At 36.1% G+C, this 22,498-nt stretch overlaps 1 protein-coding gene across 1 annotated transcript in view; it reads right to left on the reverse strand.

The window, feature by feature from the left end:
• LOC135215939 (uncharacterized) overlaps positions 1–19,538 on the reverse strand; it is a 51,932-nt gene extending 32,394 nt beyond the window's left edge. The window contains exon 1 of the mRNA XM_064250894.1: positions 19,221–19,538. Within this exon, the coding sequence (XP_064106964.1) occupies positions 19,221–19,538 (318 nt within the window). The remainder of the gene's footprint in view (positions 1–19,220) is intronic.
• Positions 19,539–22,498: the final 2,960 nt, after the last annotated feature.

Raw genomic sequence — 22,498 nt, forward strand, 5'->3', positions numbered from 1 at the left:
TTTCATCGGATAATTATCCGAGCACTAATGGGAGCTGCGATAAAATTCCTCATCTTTATCACCCATATATTTTCACTGCATTACTTGAATGTGCTTAATTTTGAGACCATACTAATGATATAATAATAAAATTAAGCTTAAGAACACTCACACTCACACACTCACATTCACATACACACACAAACCCATATATATTTAAATTATCTATTTAAAGTTATTAGGTTTATCTGAACGTGCAACATTTCAAGTACCTTAGTCCTTTTCAGAATGAAAAAAAAAAAATTTACGGATTTGTTCCTGAAATCAATTAAAAAGGGGATTGGAAACATGCAACTGAAATTAGAGTAACACTCTTACCCATTTGCCCCAAACTGGCAAACAAACAAAAGAGCAAGTATCACGATTAGAGGATGAAGTTGTACAAAACTTAACGGGTAATTGAAAAAGATCTACCAGGTAGTTTCGCTTAATAATTAACAATTAAAATAGAAATCCACAGACTCTTTCGTATAATAAGACGTCGAATAATGTTTGAAAGGCAATGTTTATTATTCCAATGGAAACTCAGATACCTTAATCACATATGTAAAAATGAGAATACAAAAATTTATATACACTATTACGACAGTTACTGTATTGAGCTATTCTGTGATGGTACTGGAACGGATGTAATTCCAGCATGAATATTCATCATTGGTCTTTTTATAGATACAAATGCAAGCTTCATTCATTTGAATAGACTCTTTTTGCCTGCACCGGCATCCAATATTATTGTACTTCCTTCGACTGCCTCCCTCGGTAGCGGCTCTGCTTGCTGTTGCGGTGTGTGGCTCATCATTGCCAATTTACTGGAGCTTCACATATACGCCGATGCATTTACAAACTGTTTCCATGAATTCTAGGTGTCATAGAAATGCATTAATGATAAAATTACTCTAATATGTATATATAGTACTTCAAATACGTTGATACGCTAATTCCACTTATTTCCACGGTTTACTTTAAGTCTTATACCCAGTTTGGAGGGTAAATAGATACCAATTGGCAACACTGGTGTGGCTTTCTGGAATGGCTGATTGCCGATGGTATGGCGGGATTCGTGGAAAAGCTGCGATGAAAGATATTTTGAAGCGAGTTCGCAGCCTCTGGTTGACGTTCATACTGGTATCTAGTGCCAGTTTTGGCCATGCTAGTTATCTCAGTCAGGTTTTATTGCTATCCTCTAATTTTCTTGTCATTATAGAAAATCATCAGTTGATGCCAGTTGCTCTGACCTTCATAAATGCAAAGCTGCTCGGGATTCGTCGACTGTCTTACATGAAGCAGATATCAAGTTCCGGTAAAACTTTTTTTTTAATCTTTTATTACAAAAATACAAGTACATTCCAATAATTTACACGTTATTTAGATAATTCTGCCAATGCAAAAATATAAATATAAACTTGAATAACAGTTTGCTATAAAATAATGTAAATCAAAATCAAAACGAATAGTTTAAAAATTCTTTAGTTACATAATGAAAATATTGCTTGCATATCTACATTTAATGTACATCTTTTGTGATTCTAATTTATTTTTTAAAAGTACAATTATATTTTGGCAGCTATTGTTGTGTTTATAACACATCCACAAACAATACAAATAGCCGGTGATCAACAAATTGGCAGTGTTTTTATCAACAATTGGTTTTGCTGCTGTATCATAGAATAAAAGAAATAGTAATTGATGTCGTTTATGCGGTTGTCGTAAAGTTTTCTGATCTTTGTTTGATCGTTTTCTGAATCCCACAGAGTGAATTCTTTTTATTCGTACTTGGGATGATCGGTGTATTCCATCGGGAATGTCCCCGAATGTGTTATTGCTCTTTTCTTGAGAGACCTCCTAACGATATTCATGTGGCGTTCAGGACTTTCACTGCTAGGATCCTTGCGGATGTTTACTGTCCTTTTCATATCGGCCGGAATTATGCAGTCATCCATCAGCGTTTCTTAACCTGGGGTCCTAGCACCCCCAGGGGGTGCTGAAATCAATTTCAGGGGGTACTGATGAAAGTCACATATGTGGTGGTAAAATAACAGTGTTTCTGTAGTGAAGGAGTTCGTTTGGACAAATGTATTTTTTCACGCGGTTTTAAAATGCAATAAACTTTCACCTGATTTTCAGGTTAAAGTATATGAGAAACTAGTCGCATATACGCAATAACAAAAGTCGCATTGATGAGTATTTTTTATTGAGTTTGTTCATGATCTTTCCTTTATTTTCTTATTTTTTTGCCACTGGTATTGCCATAATTACTGTTTTTGTTTTGGAAAATGAACCAAATATATGATCAAGATGTACTGCACTTGTATTTACTTTATCCTTATAGTAACTAGGTGTTAACCAATGGTAGGGAGTGCTGGACTGCTTAGACCTGACCAAAAGGGGTGCTGAGGTCGAAAAAGGTTAAAAGACGCTGATCAAAATCAAGGGATAGATAATATGTATGTACCATCGGCCTACAGAAAGGCAAGATTGCGAATCAAGCAAGAGAAAGTCTAGCAAAATTCAGCAAATGGAAATTTAAACATTCATCGTCATTTACGTATGTATATGATATATATATATATAATATATATATATATATATATATATATATATATATATATATATATATATATATATATATATTATATATATAAGTATGTATGTACGTATAATTGAATGAATTTAGAGTAGAATATAAAGTCTTTTGCCAGCAGTCTGGGGCGTAAACAAATTCTGTCGCTGTTTAAATGGAATCCCAGACATCACAAACGCAAATTATCCTGATAAAAAAAAAAAAAAAAAAAAAAAAAACTACACTGATAAAAAAGAAGGCATTGCTCTCGGCAAAAAAGCACTTATCCAGAAAATACACGTAATACGTTTTAGACTTCATCATGGCACACTTGTTTGGCAGTAATGCGATGAACTGGCGAATGAAATGTTTTGTGGCAACACTTTTGGCGTTTTCTCTCCTGTGGCTTTCAGATCCTGAAGTGTTCTGTTTCGCGTCGCCTTTTTTCTCAGATTTCCAACGAATGTTTCCGAAGAGATTCCCCCGAGATTTACGTTTTTTTTTTTTTTTTTGAGACGTGACAAAACTTTTGTGACCTTTCGAATACCAGTGTTATGTCGGATTTTTGAAAAGTGAAAACAAATTCTTTTTGGAATGATATGGAAACAGATAAAAAAAGTCATTTTAGAATGGAATATACTTACAATTGCACTTGTTAAGTGATACGCTAAACTAGAGCAAATAACGCATTTAACTTAGGCCAAGTGGGAGCTTCTAATTCCCCGAAGCGAAAATGAGGAACCATTCCGCGAAAGAAAACGGATTCAGCGCTAAATTTATCAAGACCTTCCGACCGCCATTGAAGCAACGGCCTCGAAGAAATTTCCATAATTTAGGGAAACGTTGTTAAGTCTGGAGGTGCTCAAGATTCTCACGTCCGTCTGCACAGGGAACGAAGAAGAAGAAGAGGAAGAAGAAGAAGAAGAAGAATAAGAATAACAACGGGAAAGTTCTATTTCAGCACACCAACATCAAAGAAAATACCTTTAGTGGTTTACAGAATACTATTTCATAAATGTTTTGAAAAGATATACATAGGACATTATTATTAATTCATAAAAGTTAATAAGAATCATGTTTGTATCAGTCTTTAGTAATATATTTTGCAAGAAACTTTATTGTGGTTTTTTTTTTCTCTCCAGAAGTAGCTTTACGAATATTTCATGCTAGGTTCAGCTTCATAAACTTATTGCTTTATTGTGAAAAAGATGAAATCGTAAGTACATCTGAAGTAAATGTCTAAACAAATATAAAGATCTTTGCAAGCGGAATAAAAAAAGAGAAACCATTGCAATCCCATAACAAATACACGCGCTAACATTAATACTTCCTTCAATAACAAAACGGTTTGGAAGATAGACAATAACTATGACACAATTGTTGGACAAGAACTATAGCAGTTTAAGGAACAGACAAGAACTGTAGCAGTTTAAGGAACAGGCAAGAACTATAACAGTTTAAGGAACAGACAAGAACTATAACAGTTTAAGGAACAGGCAAGAACTAAAGCAGTTTAAGGAACAGGCAAGAACTAAAGCAGTTTAAGGAACAGACAAGAACTGTAACAGTTTAAGGAACAGGCAAGAACTAAAGCAGTTTAAGGAACAGACAAGAACTATAACAAAAGTGTTAGTACTATGATATCTGAGCGTTCCACAAGCAGACATTTCAACAGATCAGTGGCCGCGGCTCTTCCGCATTCCTTTGCTGCTGTTGTTTCTGAAGTATTCCCCTCCCGCCCTGTTATTAATTCCAGTTGAGAAGCCTATTAAGGGCGCAATGGCCTTTGTGCTATGCTGGATAAAGGGATGAATATTTCCGAGGGTTCCATTCCCGGGTCATGTTGAGATCAAAGATCGCAGTTCTTCAGCAAATGGTCTTCCTCCCGTACCTGAGACTCGATAAAAAATATGTTAAAACATAAAAAGAAAGAAAAAAAGAGAGATGAAGAAATTCTTCTGTGGAAAGAATGCGATTATTAGAGATGTAAAAAAATGATGGGACAACGTCGGGGGCAGGGGCGGCGGGGGGGGGGGGCGGTTGTTGGGGGAGGGAAAGGGAAGTGGGTGTCCTCAGGGTGGATTTTTGATACAAAAGGATTTCACAGGGCAATTTCGGTCTGCGAGGGATGCAATCAAATTTCATCGGATAATTATCCGAGAACTAAATGGAGCTGCGATAAGATTCGTCGTCTTTATTATCCATATTTTTACTGTATTACTTGAATGTGCTTAATTTTGAGAACTGTGGCTGCAGGCTACTTTCCAATGGTAGCTGGTGTGTGCTTCTACTCTCGGAGTTTGCCCCTCTCCCTTTAGCTAGGATATCAAGCAAATAAAAAGGCAATGTCTTCATTTACGTGGCTTTATTACATCTATAAGTTTCATACTGCTGGTACATCTTAGCCCTCATAGCCCTTGAAAACTTTTAGCCTTCTTAATAAGCACACATGCTCAAAAAAGACTCGTCTATGGACTACTAAACGCACAATATCGATTGCATGCTGCATGAACAGTTGCAGTTGTGCTCAGAGAAGTAGTGAGTTAAAGAAAAAGCGCGATTTTGTTTAGCGATCTTCTATAACTTGTAAATAGGCTTCTACACACTACCTAAGTATTCTTTATAAAGGCACATCTTTCCTTTTATTTGCGTGTGTTTGAGTCTCTGACACTTACAAGACCATACTAATGATATAATTATAAAATTAACCTTTTAAGAACACTCACACTCACATACTCACATTCACATACACACACAAACCCATATATATTCAAATTGTCTACTTAAAGTTATTGGGTTTATCTGAACGTGCAAGGTTTCAAGTAACTTTAGTCCTTTTCAGAACGAAAAAAAGAAAATGTACGGATTTGTTTCTGAAGTCGACTAAAAAGGGGATTGGAAACATGCAACTGAAATTAATTAGAGTAACACTCATACCCATTTGCCCCAAACTGGCAAACAAACAGAAGAGCAAGTTTCACAATTATAGAATGAAGTTGTACAAAACTTAACGGGTAATTGAAAAAGGTCAACCAGGTAGTTTCGCTTAATAATTGAACAATTAAAAACGAAATCCACAGACTCTTTGGTAAAATAAGAAGTCGAATAATGTTTGAAAGGCAATGTTTATTATTCCGCAATAGAAACTCAGATACCTGAATCACATATGTAAAAATGAGAATGCAAAAATTTAAATGATGGTACTGGAACGGATGTAATTCCATCTTGAATATTCATCACTGGTCTTTTTATGGATACAAATGCAAGCTTCATTCATTGAATAGACTCTTTTGACCGCACCGGCATCCAATATTATTGTACTTCCTACGACTGCCTCCCTTGGTAGCGGCTCTACTTGCTCGTGCGATGTGTGGCTCATCATTGCCAATTTAGTGGAGCTTCACAATACGCCGATGCATTTACAAACTGTTTCCATGAATTCTACTTGTCCTAGCAATGCAATAATGATAAAATTGTTCTAAATTGTATATATACTACAAATAGATTCGCTAATTTCACTTATTTCCACGGTTTTGTGTAAGTCTTATAACCAGTTTGGAGGGTAAACAGATACCAATTGGCATCACTGGACTGTGGCTTTTGGAGTAGCTGATTGCCGATGGTATGGCGGGATTCGTGGAAAAGCTGCGATGAAAGATATGAAATCGGAAATATTGGCAAGTTTGCAGCCCTCTGGTTGACGTTCAAACTGGTATCTAGTGCCAGTTTTGGCCATGCTAGTTATCTCAGTCAGGTTTTATTGCTATCCTCTAAATTTCTTGTCATTATAGAAAATCATCAGCTGATGCCAGTTGCTTTGACCTTCATAAATGAAAAGCCTCTTGGGATTCGTCGACTGTCTTACATGAAGCAGATATCAAGTTCTGGTAAAACATTTTTTTTTTAATCTTTTATTACAAACATACAAATACATTCCAATAATTTACAATTTATTTGGATGATTCTGTTAATGCAAAAATATAAACATAAATTTAAATAACAGTTTGCTACAAAATCAATATAAATCTAAATCAAAAAGTATAGTTTAAAAATTCTTTAGTTACATACTTGGAAATACTACTTGTATATCTACATTTAATATACATCCTTTGTAATTCTAATTTATTTTTCAAAAGAACAGCTATATTTTAGCAGCTATTGTTATGTTTATGACACAACCACAAACAATACAAATAGCTGGTGATCAACAAAATGGCAATGTTTTTATCAATAATTGATTTTGCTGCTATATCATAGAATAAAACAAGTATTAATTGGTGACGTATAAGCGTTTGTCGTAAAGTTTTCTGATTTTTATTTGATCGTTTTCTGAATCCCACAGAGTGAATACTTTTTATTCGTACTTGGGATGATTGGCGTATTCCAACGGCCATGTCTCCGAATGGGTTATTGCGCTTTTCATGGGGGACCTCCTAACGATGTTCATGTGGCGTTCAGGACTTTCACTGCTGCGATCCTTGCGCATGTTTACTGTCCTTTTCATATCGGCCGGAATTATGCAGTCATCCATTTAGAGGAACTTGCATCAAAGTCAAGGGATATATAATATGTATGTACCATCGGTCTGTAGAAAAGGCAAGCTTGATAATCAAGCAAGAGAAAGTCTAGCAAAATTCAACAAATGCAAATCTGTAAATTCATCATCATTTATGTATGTATGTATGTATGTATGTATAATTGAATGCATTTAGAGTAGAATATAAAGTCTTTTGCCAGCAGTCTGGGGTGTAAAAAATTCTGTCGCTTTTTAAATGGAATCCCAGACATCACAAACGCAAATTTTCCTTGGCTAGCCACGTGTCCCGATAAAAAAAAAAAAAAAAAAAAAAAAAAAAAAAACTACACCGATAAAAAACAAGGCATTGCTCTCAGCCAAAAAAGCGCTTATCTAGAAAATACACGTAAAACGTTTTAGACTTCATCATGGCATTTGTTTGGCAGTAATGCGATGAACTGGCGAATGAAATGTTCTGTGGCAACACTTTTGGCCTTTTCTCTCCCGTGGCTTTCATATCCTGAAGTCTTCTGTTTCGCGTCGTCTTTTTCTCGGATTTCCAACGAATGTTTTCGAAGAAATTCCCCCTGAGATTTAAGCTTTTTTTTTTTTTGAGACGTGACAAAACTTTTGCGACATTTTGAAAACCAGTGTTATGTCTGATTTTTTTAAAAGTGAAAACAAATTCTTTTCGAAACGATATGGAAACAGATAAAAAAAGTCACTTTAGAATGGAATATAATTACAATTGCACTCGTTAAGTGATACGCTAGAGCAAATAACGCAGTTAACTTAGCCCAAGCGGGAGCTCCTAATTCCCCCGAAGCGAAAATGAGGAACCATTCCGCGAAAGAAAACGGATTCAGCGGTAAATTTATCAAGACCTTCCGACCGCCATTGAAGCAACGGCCTCGAAGAAATTTCCATAATTTAGGGAAACGTTGTTAAGTCTGGAGGTGCTAAAGATTCTCACGCCCGTCTGCACAGGGAACGAAGAAGAAGAAGAAGAGGAAGAAGAAGAAGAAGAAGAAGTATAGCAACCGAAAAGATTTATTTCAGCACACCGACATCAAAGAAAAACCTTTAGTGGTTTACAGAATACTAGTTCATAAATGTTTTTGAAAGATATACATAAGACACTAATAATTCATAAACGTTAATAATCATGTTTGTATCAGTCTAGTAATATATTTTGCGAGAAACTTTATTGTGGAGTTTATTTTTTTCTCCAGATGTAGCTTTACGAATATTTCATGCTTGGTTCAGCCTCATAAAGTTATTGCTTTATTGTGATAAAGATGAAATCTCATGTACATCTGAAGTAAATGTCTAAACAAATATAAAGATCTTTGCAAGCGGAATAAAAAAAAAGAGAAACCATTGCAATCCCATAACAAATACACGCGCTAACATTAATACTTCCTTCAATAACAAAACGGTTTGGAAGATAGACTATAACTATGACACAATTATTGGACAAGAACCATAGCAGTTTAAGGAACAGACAAGAACTATAACAGTTTAAGGAACAGACAAGAACTGTACGAGTTGAAGAAACAGACAATAACTAAAGCAGTTTAAGGAACAGACAAGAACTATAACAAAAGTGTTATTACTATGATATCTGAGCGGTCCACAAGCAGACATTTCAGCAGATCAGTGGCCGCGGCTCTTCCGCATTCCTTTGCTGCTGTTGTTTCTGCAGTGTTCCCCTCCCGCCCTGCTATTAATTCCAGTTGAGCTGCCTATTAAGGGCGCAAAGGCGCTCTGTTGGATAAAGGGAAGAATATTTCCGAGAGTTCCATTCCCGGGTCATGTTGAGATCAAAGATCGCAGTTCCTCAGCAAATGGTCTTCCTCCCGTACCCAAGACTCGATAAAAAAATATGTTGAAACATAAAAAGAAAGAAAAAAAAGAGATGAAGAAATTCTTCTGTGGAAAGAATGCGATTATTAGAGAGGTAAAAAAAGAAAAGGCAACGTCGGGGGCAGGGGCGGGGGTGGGTGTGTTGAGGGAGGGAAAGGGAAGTGGGTGTCCTCAGGGTGGATTTTTGATACAAAAGGATTTCACAGGGCAATTTCGGTCTGTGAGGGAGCTGCGATAAGATTCGTCGTCTTGATTATCCAAATTTTTACTGTATTACTTGAATGTGCTTAATTTTGAGAACTGTGGCTGCAGGCTACTTTCCAATGGTAGCTGGTGTGTGCTTCTACTCTCGGAGTTTGCCCCTCCCCCTTTAGCTAGGATATCAAGCAAATAAAAAGGCAATGTCTTCATTTACGGGGCTTTATTATATCTATAAGTTTCATACTGCTGGTACATCTTAACCCTCATAGCCCTTGAAAACTTTTGGCCTTCTTGATAAGCACACATGCTCAAAAAAGACTCGTCTATGGACTACTAAACGCACAATATCGATTGCATGCTGCATGAACAGTTGCAGTTGTGCTCAGAGATGTAGTGAGTTAAAGAAAAAGCGCGATTTTGTTTAGCAATCTTCTATAACTTGTAAATAGGTTTCTACACACTACCTTAGTATTCTTTATAAAGGCACATCTTTCCTTTTATTTGCGTGTGTTTGAGTCTCTGACACTTACAAGACCATACTAATGATATAATCATAAAATTAACCTTTTAAGAACACTCACACTCACATACTCACATTCACATACACAAACAAACCCATATATATTCAAATTGTCTACTTAAAGTTATTGGGTTTATCTGAACGTGCAACGTTTCAAGTAACTTTAGTCCTTTTCAGAACGAAAAAAAGAAAATGTACGGATTTGTTTCTGAAGTCGACTAAAAGGGGGATTGGAAACATGCAACTGAAATTAATTAGAGTAACACTCATACCCATTTGCCCCAAACTGGCAAACAAACAGAAGAGCAAGTTTCACGATTATAGAATGAAGTTGTACAAAACTTTACGGGTAATTGAAAAATGTCAACTAGGTAGTTTTGCTTAATAATTAACAATTAAAAACGAAATCCACAGAATCTTTGGTAAAATAAGACGTCGAATAATGTTTGAAAGGCAATGTTTATTATTCCAATGGAGACCCAGATACCTGAATCACATATGTAAAAATGAGAATGCAAAAATTTAAATGATGGTACGGGAACGGATGTAATTCCAAGCTTGAATATTCATCACTGGTCTTTTTATGGATACAAATGCAAGCTTCATTCATTGAATAGACTCTTTTGACCGCACCGGCATCCAATATTATTGTACTTCCTACGACTGCCTCCCTTGGTAGCGGCTCTGCTTGCTCGTGCGATGTGTGGCTCATCGTTGCCAATTTAGTGGAGCTTCACACATACGCCGATGCATTTACAAACTGTTTCCATGAATTCTACTTGTCCTAGCAATGCAATAATGATAAAATTGTTCTAAATTGTATATATACTACAAATAGATTCGCTAATTTCACTTATTTCCACGGTTCTGTGTAAGTCTTATACCTAGTTTGGAGGGTAAACAGATACCAATTGGCGACACTGGACTGTGGCTTTTGGAATAGCTGATTGCCGATGGTATGGCGGGATTCGTGGAAAAGCTGCGATGAAAGATATGAAATCGGAAATATTGGCAAGTTTGCAGCCCTCTGGTTGACGTTCATCCTGGTATCTAGCGCCAGTTTTGGCCATGCTAGTTATCTCAGTCAGGTTTTATTGCTATCCTCTAAATTTCTTGTCATTATAGAAAATCATCAGCTGATGCCAGTTGCTTTGACCTTCATAAATGCAAAGCCTCTTGGGATTCGTCGACTGTCTTACATGAAGCAGATATCAAGTTCTGGTAAAACATTTTTTTTATCTTTTATTACAAACATACAAATACATTCCGATAATTTACAATTTATTTGGATGATTCTGTTAATGCAAAAATATAAACATGAACTTAAATAACAGTTTGCTACAAAATCAATATAAATCTAAATCAAAACGTATAATTTAAAAATTCTTTAGTTACATACGTGGAAATATTGCTTGTATATCTACATTTAATGTACATCCTTAGTGATTCTAATTTATTTTTCAAAAGAACAACTATATTTTGGCAGCAATTGTTATGTTTATAACACATCCACAAACAATACAAATAGCCGGTGATCAACAAAATGGCAATGTTTTTATCAATAATTGATTTTGCTGCTATGTCATAGAATAAAACAAGTATTAATTAGTGTCGTTTATGCGTTTGTCGTAAAGTTTTCTGATCTTTGTTTGATCGTTTGATCATTTTCTGAATCCCACAGAGTGAATACTTTTTATTCGTACTTGGGATGATCGGCGTATTCCATCGGCCATGTCTCCGAATGTGTTATTGCGCTTTTCATGGGGGACCTCCTAACGATGTTCATGTGGCGTTCAGGACTTTCACTGCTGCGATCCTTGCGCATGTTTACTGTCCTTTTCATATCGGCCGGAATTATGCAGTCATCCATTTAGAGGAACTTGCATCAAAGTCAAGGGATAGATAATATGTATGTACCACCGGTCTATAGAAAAGGCAAGCTTGAGAATCAAGCAAGAAAAAGTCTAGCAAAATTCAACAAATGTAAATTTATAAATTCATCATCATTTATGTATGTATGTATAAATGTATGTATGTATGTATGTATGTATGTATAATTGAATGCCTTTAGAGTGAAATATAAAGTCGTTTGCCAGCAGTCTGTGGCGTAAAAAGATTCTGTCGCTTTTTAAATGGAATCCCAGACATCACAAACGCAAATTTTCCTCGGTTAGCCACGTGTCCCGATAAAAAAAGAAAAGAAAACTACACTGATAAAAAAGAAGGCATAGCTTTCAGCAAAAAAGCGCTTATCCAGAAAATACACGTAATACGTTTTAGACTTCATCATGGCACACTTGTTTGGCAATAATGCGATGAACTGGCGAATGAAATGTTTTGTGGCAACACTTTTGGCGTTTTCTCTCCTGTGGCTTTCAGATCCTGAAGTCTTCTGTTTCCCGTCGCCTTTTTTCTCGGATTTCCAACGAATGTTTCCGAAGAGATTCCCCCCGAGATTTACACTTCTTTTTTTTGCTTTGATTTGTTTTGAGACGTGACAAAACTTTTGTGACATCTCGTAAACCAGTGTTACGTCGGATTTTAGGAAAGTGAAAACAAATTCTTTTCGAAATGATATGGAAACAAAAAAAAAAGTCTTTTTTGGAGGGAATATACTTACAATCGCACTTGTTAAGTGATACGCTAAGCATATAACGTAGTTAACTTTGCCCAAGCCGGAGAGTCTAATTCCCCGAGGAGAATGATAAGGAACCATCCCGCGAAAGCGAAAAAGTAAACGGATTCAGCGCTAAATTTATCAAGACCTTCCGACCGCCATTGAAGCAACGGCCTCGAAGAAATTTCCATAATTAAAGGAAACATTATTAATTCTGAGGTGCTAAAGATTCTCACGCCCGTCTGCTCAGGAACGAAGAAGAAGAAGAAGAAGAAGAAGAAGAAGAAGAAGAAGAAGAAGAAGAAGAAGAAAACTTACAAAGGGAAAAGTTTTCTTTTGGTTCACTGACGTAAGTGAAGATGCCTCCGGTCTTTTCAGAATGGTGATTCATAAGTATTTTTATAAGATAGTACATACGTGGATTTGTTACTTCATACATGTTATTGTCTATAGTTGTGTGAGTCTTTAATAACTCAAACTGCTACCCAAGACTTTATAGTGGACATTTTTCCATTGGGAGCTTCAAGAATATTTCATGTTAGCCTCATCGTCACAAACTTATCGCTTGATTGTGACGAAGAGGAAATCGTAAATACGTCCTGACAAAAAAAAAAAAAAAAAAAAAAAAAAAAAAAAACACACTGAAAATCCCATAACGCTCGAAATGGCATCATCTTTTCTTTCATTTCTTTCAGTAACACATTAGTTTAAGAAATAGTCAAGAAATATTGATGTGACCTCATCTTAGCAGAACCCTCCCCAATAGCAAATCCTCTAACAAATACCATTGCTTCATAAATGATATCAATTTTTGCTTCTATGCTTCCTATACTATAACAGTTTAAAGAACAGACAAGATCTGTAGCAGTTTAAGGAACAGATAAGAAATATAACTGTTTAAGGAACAGATAAGAACTATAGCAGTTTAAGGAACAGACAAGAACTATAACTAAAGTGTTAGTACTATGATATCTGAGCGTTCCATAAGCAGACATCGAGGGGAACAGCTACGCAGGGGAATAGCAGCCGCGGCTCTTCCGCATTCCTTTGCTGCTGTTGTGTCTGCAGTGTTCCCCTCCCGCCCCGTTATTAATTCCAGTTGAGCAGCCTATTACGGACGTAATGACCTCCGAGCTATGCTGGATAAAGGGATGAACGCTTTCCCGGGGTTTTATTTCCGAGTAAAATTAGGATAAAAGATCGCCGTTTTTCAGCAAATGGTTCTCCTTCGCCCCACGAGACCTGATTAATAAAAAAGGTAAAATATGAAAGAAAGAAAGAAAGGAAAAAAAGAGATGAGGAAATTCTTCTGTGGAAAGAATGCGATTATCTGAGAGGTTGAAAAAAAGATGGAGGAGTTTGTTGGGGGGGTTGGGAGAGGAGAGAGAGAGAGGTTGAGTTAGGACGGAAGCGGGTGCCTTAAGGGTGGATTTTTAATACGAAAGAATTTCACAGAGGAATTTCGGTCTACAAGGCGTGTAATCAAATTTCATCGGCTAATTATCCGAGCACTAAAGGGAGGTCCGATAAGATTCTTCATCTTTATTATCCTCTTTTTGCTGAAATGCTTGAATGGCCCTTAATTCTGAGATCATTCTAATGAAATAATCATCAAATGGAGATGCTAATGACCGTCTGTATGCTTCAGATGTACACATATGCACACACACAAGCAAATACGTGCTCACACACATTTTCAGGAAACCGGCCAAGGACATTTCCCTCCCTGGGGCTAACTTTTACACTCTGGAACAAGCTAATTACTCAGTAAGGAAGGATAAAAAAAAAAAACCAAGGGTCGCAACCAGTACATCATTAACCAATGAATTGTTAAATGCGCCATCTGCTCACAAAACAAACACATTAGCCTCTTCGTGACTCCTACACAGAAGGCTCATCATCAGCAGGTCAAACTCTTTTACATGCTCCATTCACTTACGTCTCCTCTGTCTCTAGAGCTCCCTCTGTCTCTGTCTCTCTCTATAATATATATATATATATATATATATATATATATATATAATATATATATATATATATATATATATATTCACTCTACCTCGGAATTATATATTTTCATATATGCTTAACCGAAGGGGAATTTTTTCTCGATAATAGACTTACCTGGACCAGGGCGCGAACCCATGGATCCTTTCAAATCCAGGAGCGTCAGTGAAGCTTTTACCTACTACACCACCGCGAGAGGCTAAAAGTTCATGTCGCCGCTCACCCTCATATACCTTTCGCGCGCAGGAAATTATTATACTTTAAATTACAAAAGCAAGACAAGAGACTTAGAGTTATCAGCATTCTCAATGTATTCCTTCATTAGGTGTTGAAGTTTCATACAATTTTTTTTCACAGTCGTAAAAAAAAATTGTATGAAAAAATTGTATGGAACGTCAACACCTAATGAAGGAATACATTGAGAATGCTGATAACTTAACTCTAACAAACAAATTCGTACATTGAAAAGTATAGAGGTAAAGGAAGGGGTTTGGAGTTATCAACTTTCATTAATATATGCCTTCATTTAATTGTCCCGGACTCCTATTGAAATATAATTATGAAAAAATGAAGGATACTCTGACAGTTTTCTATAATCGTTAATTTCTAAACGAAAATAACTATATTGAAAATAATAAAAGTAAAACAAGGGACTTGGAGTTATTAACGGTTTTATACAAAGGTGAAATTTGTCCTCGACTCACTGAAAGAATTCTTATATATTCTGAAAGTCTTCAAAGCTGTATTAGTTTAATTCTTTTTTTCTTTCTTTTTTTCACAATCGTTAAATTCTGTCCTCGGTTCTTACCCTACTCAAAAAACTAAACGAACAACTCTCATAAACTCTGTTGGACTAAACATTAAGACTATATTGATTGAATATTCACACTCCTACTGTGACAAAAAAAAAATCCTTTTATACACAGTACTCGGGTGATCAAAAAGATCGGCAGCGAGGGAATTAAGTTCTTTATTCGATAAGACTACAACAAAGGTCAACTTTAAGTGGGACTGCATCTAGATGTAATCCCATTGCCTCTTTGACCTTTCATTCTCCCGATCTGAATGAAATCTTTTCATGGTAAATATATATTTGTCTTTGCTGTATACGTTTGCTTCTACTTATAATATATATATAATATATATATAATATAATTATATTGTATATATTATATGTTTATATATGCTACATACATTATATATATATATATATAAATATATATACATTTTATATATATATATATATATATATATATTATAAATATAATATATATATCTATATATAATAATATCTGTATTTATTATATAACCAATAACCTATATAATATATATAATATTATATATATAAATATTATACATTATATATAATATATATATATATACGATATATATATGATAATATATGATACTATATAATACACACACATATATCAATAATCATATCTGTCTATCTACCTAATTTATGTTTGTATGTATATATGTATGTATGTATGTATGATGATGTATCTCTCTCTCAAATATATATATATATATATATATATATATATATATATATATAAATATACATAGCTAATCAAAACTAACTTTCTTCCAAATTTATCATTTATTTACCGTAATGAGTGATTTAACTGTCTGTCTCTCCTAATAAAAAATTATTATATTTCTAAATCCATCATTTATTTATTGTAATGTGTAAAAATGACTGTATTTAATTCAAACTCTCTCTCTCTCTCTCTCTCTCTCTCTCTCTCTCTCTCTCTCTCTCTCTCTCTCTCACTAATTAAAACTAACTTCCTTTCTAAAAATTCATCATTTATGTATCGTAACGTTGAACACCCATTAGATCTCAACATCTTGATGCTATGGCATCACGAGTATGCAGAGCAAAATATGAACGAAAGTATTTGGTGGCCTGTTGGCAGGCAGAGAGTGGCCTGAGGAAAAAAATAAGAAAACTCATTTCACCATTAATATGCATATGTTATCAGCTGGAAAATTATCCTTCGGACTCTGAGCCCGTCGTAAACTTTGTACCGAACAGATGAAGTCATGAAGTCTCAGCTGGTGCAAGATGGATTTCACACAGGCCTTAAAAAGCGTGCGAAGCTGTTGTTATGAAAATGAAAAGGGGATGTGAAGTCATTTTTTTTTTACTTTTATTTATGCATTTGCAATTCAGGATACTCGTTTAGATCACTTTTTAAGTTACTCAATGGCCTATTGTTCTTCAAATTACGACTCTTGGAAATGCAAATACTTAACTAAAAGGGCCTTGATGGAATGATATTCATTAAATTTCTGAAAATGAACAGATAGGTCCTTAATGAAGTGAGGCTCATTAAATTTCTGAAAATTAACTGAAAGGTTCTTGATGGAATGATGTTTATTAAATTTCTGAAAATAAACAGATAGGTCCTTGATGGAATGAGATTCATTAAATATTTTTCTGAAAATGAACTGAAAGGTTCTTGATGGAATGATGTTCTTAAATTTATGAAAAAACACTGAAAGGCCCTTCATGAAATGTTCATTAAATTTCTAAAAATTCTCTGAAAGGTCCTCGATGGAATATTCAATAAATTTCTAAACAATCTCTGAAAGTCCTTGATGGAATGATGTTAATTAAATTTATGAAAATACACTGAAAGGTTCTTGATGGAGTAAGAGTTACTAAATTTCTGAAAATGAACTGAAAGGTTCTTGATAAGATGATGTTCTTAAATTTATGAAAATACACTGAAAGGTTCCGGATGGAATGATGTTCATTAAATTTATAAAAATACTCTGAGAGGCTCTTGATGAGTTGAAGTTTCATTAAATTTCTCCAAAATTCTCTGAAAGGCCTCCTTGATGGAATGATGTTAATTAATTAATTTCTGAAAATTATCTGAGAGGTCCTTGATGAAATGATGTTAATTAAATTTCTGAAAATACACTGAAAGGCTTTTGATGGAATGATGTTAATTAAATTTCTGAAAATTCACTGAAAGGCTCTTGATGGGATGATGTGCCTTACATTCTCTAAAATATTACGAAGATTCTCACGCAATAAGTTTCGCGATCCTGTTAACTTCCAGAAGAGTGAGAGGTGATTGTCAGGTAGTTATATAGTACAAAATAACATTAAAATCTATCTTTGACTTCAGCACATCTACCATCCCTTCTAATTCAGTGACTTTAGAAAACTAAGTATTCAGTCTTTGAGACTAAATAATTTCCACAAATACCAACCGTCCCGAGAAAATTTTCCACTAAATTTATTTTCGCTCCAGGTTTTGGCGAAAAGTATCCAGATTTGAATTACCAAAATTATAATGGATATATTCCATGAACTCTCACTCGAGTGATTTCATTTGTATTAAATTCTATTTTTAGACGGGTGGACGGTATTGATGCATTCTGAAATAAGGAAGCTCATTCTCCGCTCTACCACTGCTGTGTGAACATGTTAATTATATTTATTCAATGTCAGAGTAAAACTCGCACCTACGGATGCAAATTACTTGTTTCCTTTTCCACAGCCACTGCATCCACGATTTGCACTAAAGCAGCCGACTAAACTTGTTGCCTGGCCTTCATCCATTAGCTCTATTTCAGTATGGACTTTCAGTCAGTCATTGCTTCTTGGTGCTTACGCCTCGTGAGATAATGCGGAACTTAAGCATTAATATTCTGCTGATGAGTCGCCGTATCCTCTCTTTGTTGCAGAGCAAAAAGCATCTCCCTAGCGGTGTTATGGATGCTGGAGCTCGCCTTTTTAATAAAAAATTATAGTTACAAGAGCGAGGCACCCTGTTTTCTTTTGTTTATGTATGTGCATTTGGTATTGTGAGCTGTAACGTACTGTTATTTTCTTCCGACGATCCTTTCCTTTTTCTCGTATAAATGCGACGAACGAACTTTGTAGTAGAGAGCAGAGATCGTAAAAGAGAGATAACCAGTTAGTCACAGAGAGATATCCTCAGTAAGAGCCACAGGTCAGAATTTCAGTGAGAGATCAGCAGCAGTGATCGTCAGAGAGAGACTAGAGACGAAGGAACCGACGAAGGATCAATCAGAAGAAGAGTTGTTCGAGAGTTGGTTGGATACTGGTCTAATCGTCTTCAGGAGTGGACGACCGAGTTGTCTCTACGTTGAGCAGACTTCGGAGAAGAAAAGGGGGGAGTTCCTGCCTTACAAATAGACTATTTTCTGCAATACGGAGTCAAGAGGACGTCTGCAATTGCCGCTCTACTTTTGTGAAGCCACCACTTCGAATTACCAAATTGACTAGCAAGTATTTGAATTGCCTCACTGTTCCCCCAGTTCATGCAGTGTAAGATTCTATCTGTTTATGTAAATAGGAGATACCATTCTGCATTTACCTTTGTTAGTAAGCTTGTAAATAAACCTTTGTTGTGTTAGTGTTTCTTTCTATATTCGTATCCCCAGTTTCAACTGTTGGTGTTGAATTTTTTATTTTTTTCATTATTTCATATCGAACCTGAAGCGGACCTCTCTCAGAGGCCGTAACATTGTGTCGACCGTTGGCCAGGATATATCGACACCGTAACAACCCGCTATGGACCTCTATAAGAAAACCAAACAATAAATAAATCTGTTCCCTCCAACAAAACCCATTGATGATTTATCCGCATACCTTGGGCTGATTTCTATTGCTCATACAGTACAAAAGGACATTTACATCTGTCCAATAGTTTGGTTATTAATCGCGTATTTTTAGGGTAATAGTAATAGCATCTGTCTAAACATGGGGGACTGTCGCCATCGTCTCCGAGGCCGTGTGACAGAAAGGGTCTCTATGAAATTCCGACAAGCAAGTCTTTCCAGTGCTTTCACCTCACTTAATCTCTGCTCATCTCAAGCCTAACTTCTCGTAGGTAACCAAGTAGACCTGGGACTTCCAACTCCAAGTAGACCTGGTTCTTCCACTCCAAGTAGACCTGGTTCTTCCAACTCCAAGTAGACCTGGTTCTTCCGACTCCAAGTAGACCTGGGTCTTCCAACTCCATGCAGACCTGGTTCTTCCAACTCCAACTAGACCTGGTTCTATCAACTCCAAGTAAACCTGGGTCTTCCAACTCCATGTAGACCTGGTTCTTCCAACTCCATGTAGACTAGGTTCTTCTGACTCCATGTAGACCTGGTTCTTCCAACTCCAAGTAGACCTGGTTCTTCCAACTCCAAGTAGACCTGGGTCTTCCATCTCCATGTAGACCTGGGTCTTCCGACTCCAAGTAGACCTGGGTCTTCCAACTCCAAGTAGACCTGGTTCTTCCAACTCCAATTAGACCTGGGTCTTCCATCTTTATGTAATCCTAGTTCTCCCAACTCCAATTAGACCTGGGTCTTCCATCTTTATGTAATCCTAGTTCTCCCAACTCCAAGTAGACCTGGGTCTTCCATCTCCATGTAGACCTGGTTCTTCCGACTCTAAGTAGACCTGGGTCTTTCATCTCCATATAGACCTGGTTCTTCCAACTCCATGTAGATCTGGGTCTTCCATCTCCATGTAGACCTGGTTCTTCCGACTCTAAGTAGACCTGGACCTTCCATCTCCATGTAGACCTGGTTCTTCCGACTCTAAGTAGACCTGGATCTTCCATCTCCATGTTGACCTGGTTCTTCCGACTCTAAGTAGACCTGGGTCTTCCAACTCCAATTAGACCTCAGTCTTCCAACTCCATGTAGACCTTTCAAATATTTAGTGAAAGGCTAAAAAGGCAAACCAGTAAATGAGCAGGTGGATCAAATTTGGGAAACAGATAGACTGATATTGTATAAGAAAATAAGATATTTAATAATATAGTATAAGCTGTATTATTCCACGGACATGAATCATGTTAAGGCAATGAAACTTCCAGGTCTACATGGAGCAGGAAGAACCAGGTCTAATTGGAGTTGGAAGACCCAGGTCTACTTGGAGTTGCAAGAGCCAGGTCTACTTGGAGTTGGAAGAACCAGGTCCAACTCCAAGTAGACCTGGTTCTTCCTGCTCCATGTAGACCTGGAAGTTTCATTGCCTTAAACATGATTCATGTCCGTGGAATAATACAGCTTATACTATATTATTAATATCTTATTTTCTTATACAATATCAGTCTAGCTGTTTCCCAAATTTCATCCACCTGCTCATTTACTGGTTTGCCTTTTTAGCCTTTCACTAAATGTTTGGAAAGTTCATCTACTTCAGTCCTCTCCCCTGTTAGCGCTGTTTCCTCCCTTTTGTATAGTGTACCCATTATTTCTATTTTTCTTAGGTTTATCTTAAGGCTAATTTCTCTAGAAATGTTGCGCATTCTGTTAGGCAAGTTTAGTCAGCATTGTGGTGTTTTTCTAATGGAAATTAGTCGGTACGCCAGTGTAAACCTCCTTTTTCTTCTTCCTCAACTTCTTTCATTTATTACATCTGTAATAAATCTGAAATCATTTTAAAACGTTCGTAAATTATATTCTATCCTTCGAAGAACAAGCGTAGTAGTTATTCTTATTTTAACACATTTCTGGACGAAGGTGCAAAAGCCTTCTGTGAATCTGAAAACATTACCAAGGAAATAATCAGTTGATTTTACAGGATACAAGTTTGCCATGGTATCGATTAGATTTACCTGTGGCATTGGTACCGAGAGCGACAAAGCAATACAAATATAACGCGGCGGCACTGTAATAAAAAGAAAAAAACTTTCATTAAAAAAAATAGGAACGACTGAAAAGCTTCACGGGGTCTCAGGCATTCACCTTCTTCCCAAATATAGATGAATGGTTTCGAGCATCGCATAAAAACGAATGAGAAGTCCATGCTTCTGGACCCTAAATCGTGATAAAAACCGATGAATTCTCCTCTCTCTCTCTCTCCTCTCTCTCTCTCTCTCTCTCTCTCTCTCTCTCTCTCTCTCTCTCTCTCTCTCTCTCTCTCTCTGCAGAATTATGTCAACTTAAAATAGCTTCGTAGCATTGCATCACCATTTGCGAAAAAATAAACTTCACCGAACAAGGACTTTGGATACAAAAAAATTACAAAATCACAAGAAAAATTTTTCATTCAAATTTGAATTTCAAAAATGTGGTTTTAGTGTGTTTCAAATGGAAATTATGGATTATTCAGCGTTTGTCGCGTTTTCTATTAAATGTAGTTATTTTTTTTTCGCCGCTGTGCAGTCTTTATTCGTGGGTTTTTCTCTCTAGTCTCAAAATTTCTCACTCGAAGAATTGTCACTCCTTTTTTCTGTATTTCAGCGTTGACCAGAAACAGAGTACGTTCCTCACAACTACTTTTCTTTTTTCGACTTTCATCAATCAAAGATCGCATTTTGGTTTTACGATTTGATTTTTCAGATTTAGGCAGTCAGGAAATACTGCGGCACTTTCGACCATTAAGCGCCAGACAGAGAAGAGAGGGGGTTGGAGAGGTTGGACAGCAAAATAAAGAAATCCAGAAAATAAACGAGATGAAGTGAGAGGATTTAAAGGTTGTATATACCAACTTAAATACCCAAAGTGTTAGGATATTTTGGGTGTTATATATTATAACTAGCCACTGCATTTGCTATAAACTCTTACCTGTGGGAGAGGATGAGAGGATTGTCAGTGTGTATTCTCTTATTCCACCGTCTTGGCGATCGCGGTATCACAAACATATGAGCATCGGAGCTAAATACACAATAAGGTATCATATCCTACAACATGAGTTAGACTTCATAGGAGGGAAGTCTGTCATATAGGATTCCATTCTAAATATAAGAATAAGTGACTACACTTAAGCACTACAATATTGCTCTATCATGATACGATACCATTAAACTGAACGCGCCCACTAAACGAAGTATTCCCGCGTTCCTTTCATAAAAGTGACATTACAGAAAAAATGTAAGTATACATGCATGAGTACGTATACGAAATATACTTAGATACAAGCCAGTAGTACATGTTCTTATCTAAACGTCCCAGTATGTACCTGTACAATATTCTGTCTTGTCTCTCTATTTATAATTTATTTTTGTTGTTGTCTTGAGAGACCTACTTTTTTCTGTAATGTCACTTTCATATTTGTTTTCTCAACACAAACAAATATCTGTATTCTCTGAATCGGGAGGGAGGGAGTAAGATAGTGTAAGAAATATTGGACTTGTGTAAACTTCGTTGTATGTGTACTCAATACACAAACATATCTAC

The sequence above is a fragment of the Macrobrachium nipponense genome, chromosome 5 (assembly GCF_015104395.2).
Source record: "Macrobrachium nipponense isolate FS-2020 chromosome 5, ASM1510439v2, whole genome shotgun sequence".
NCBI lineage: Eukaryota > Metazoa > Arthropoda > Malacostraca > Decapoda > Palaemonidae > Macrobrachium > Macrobrachium nipponense.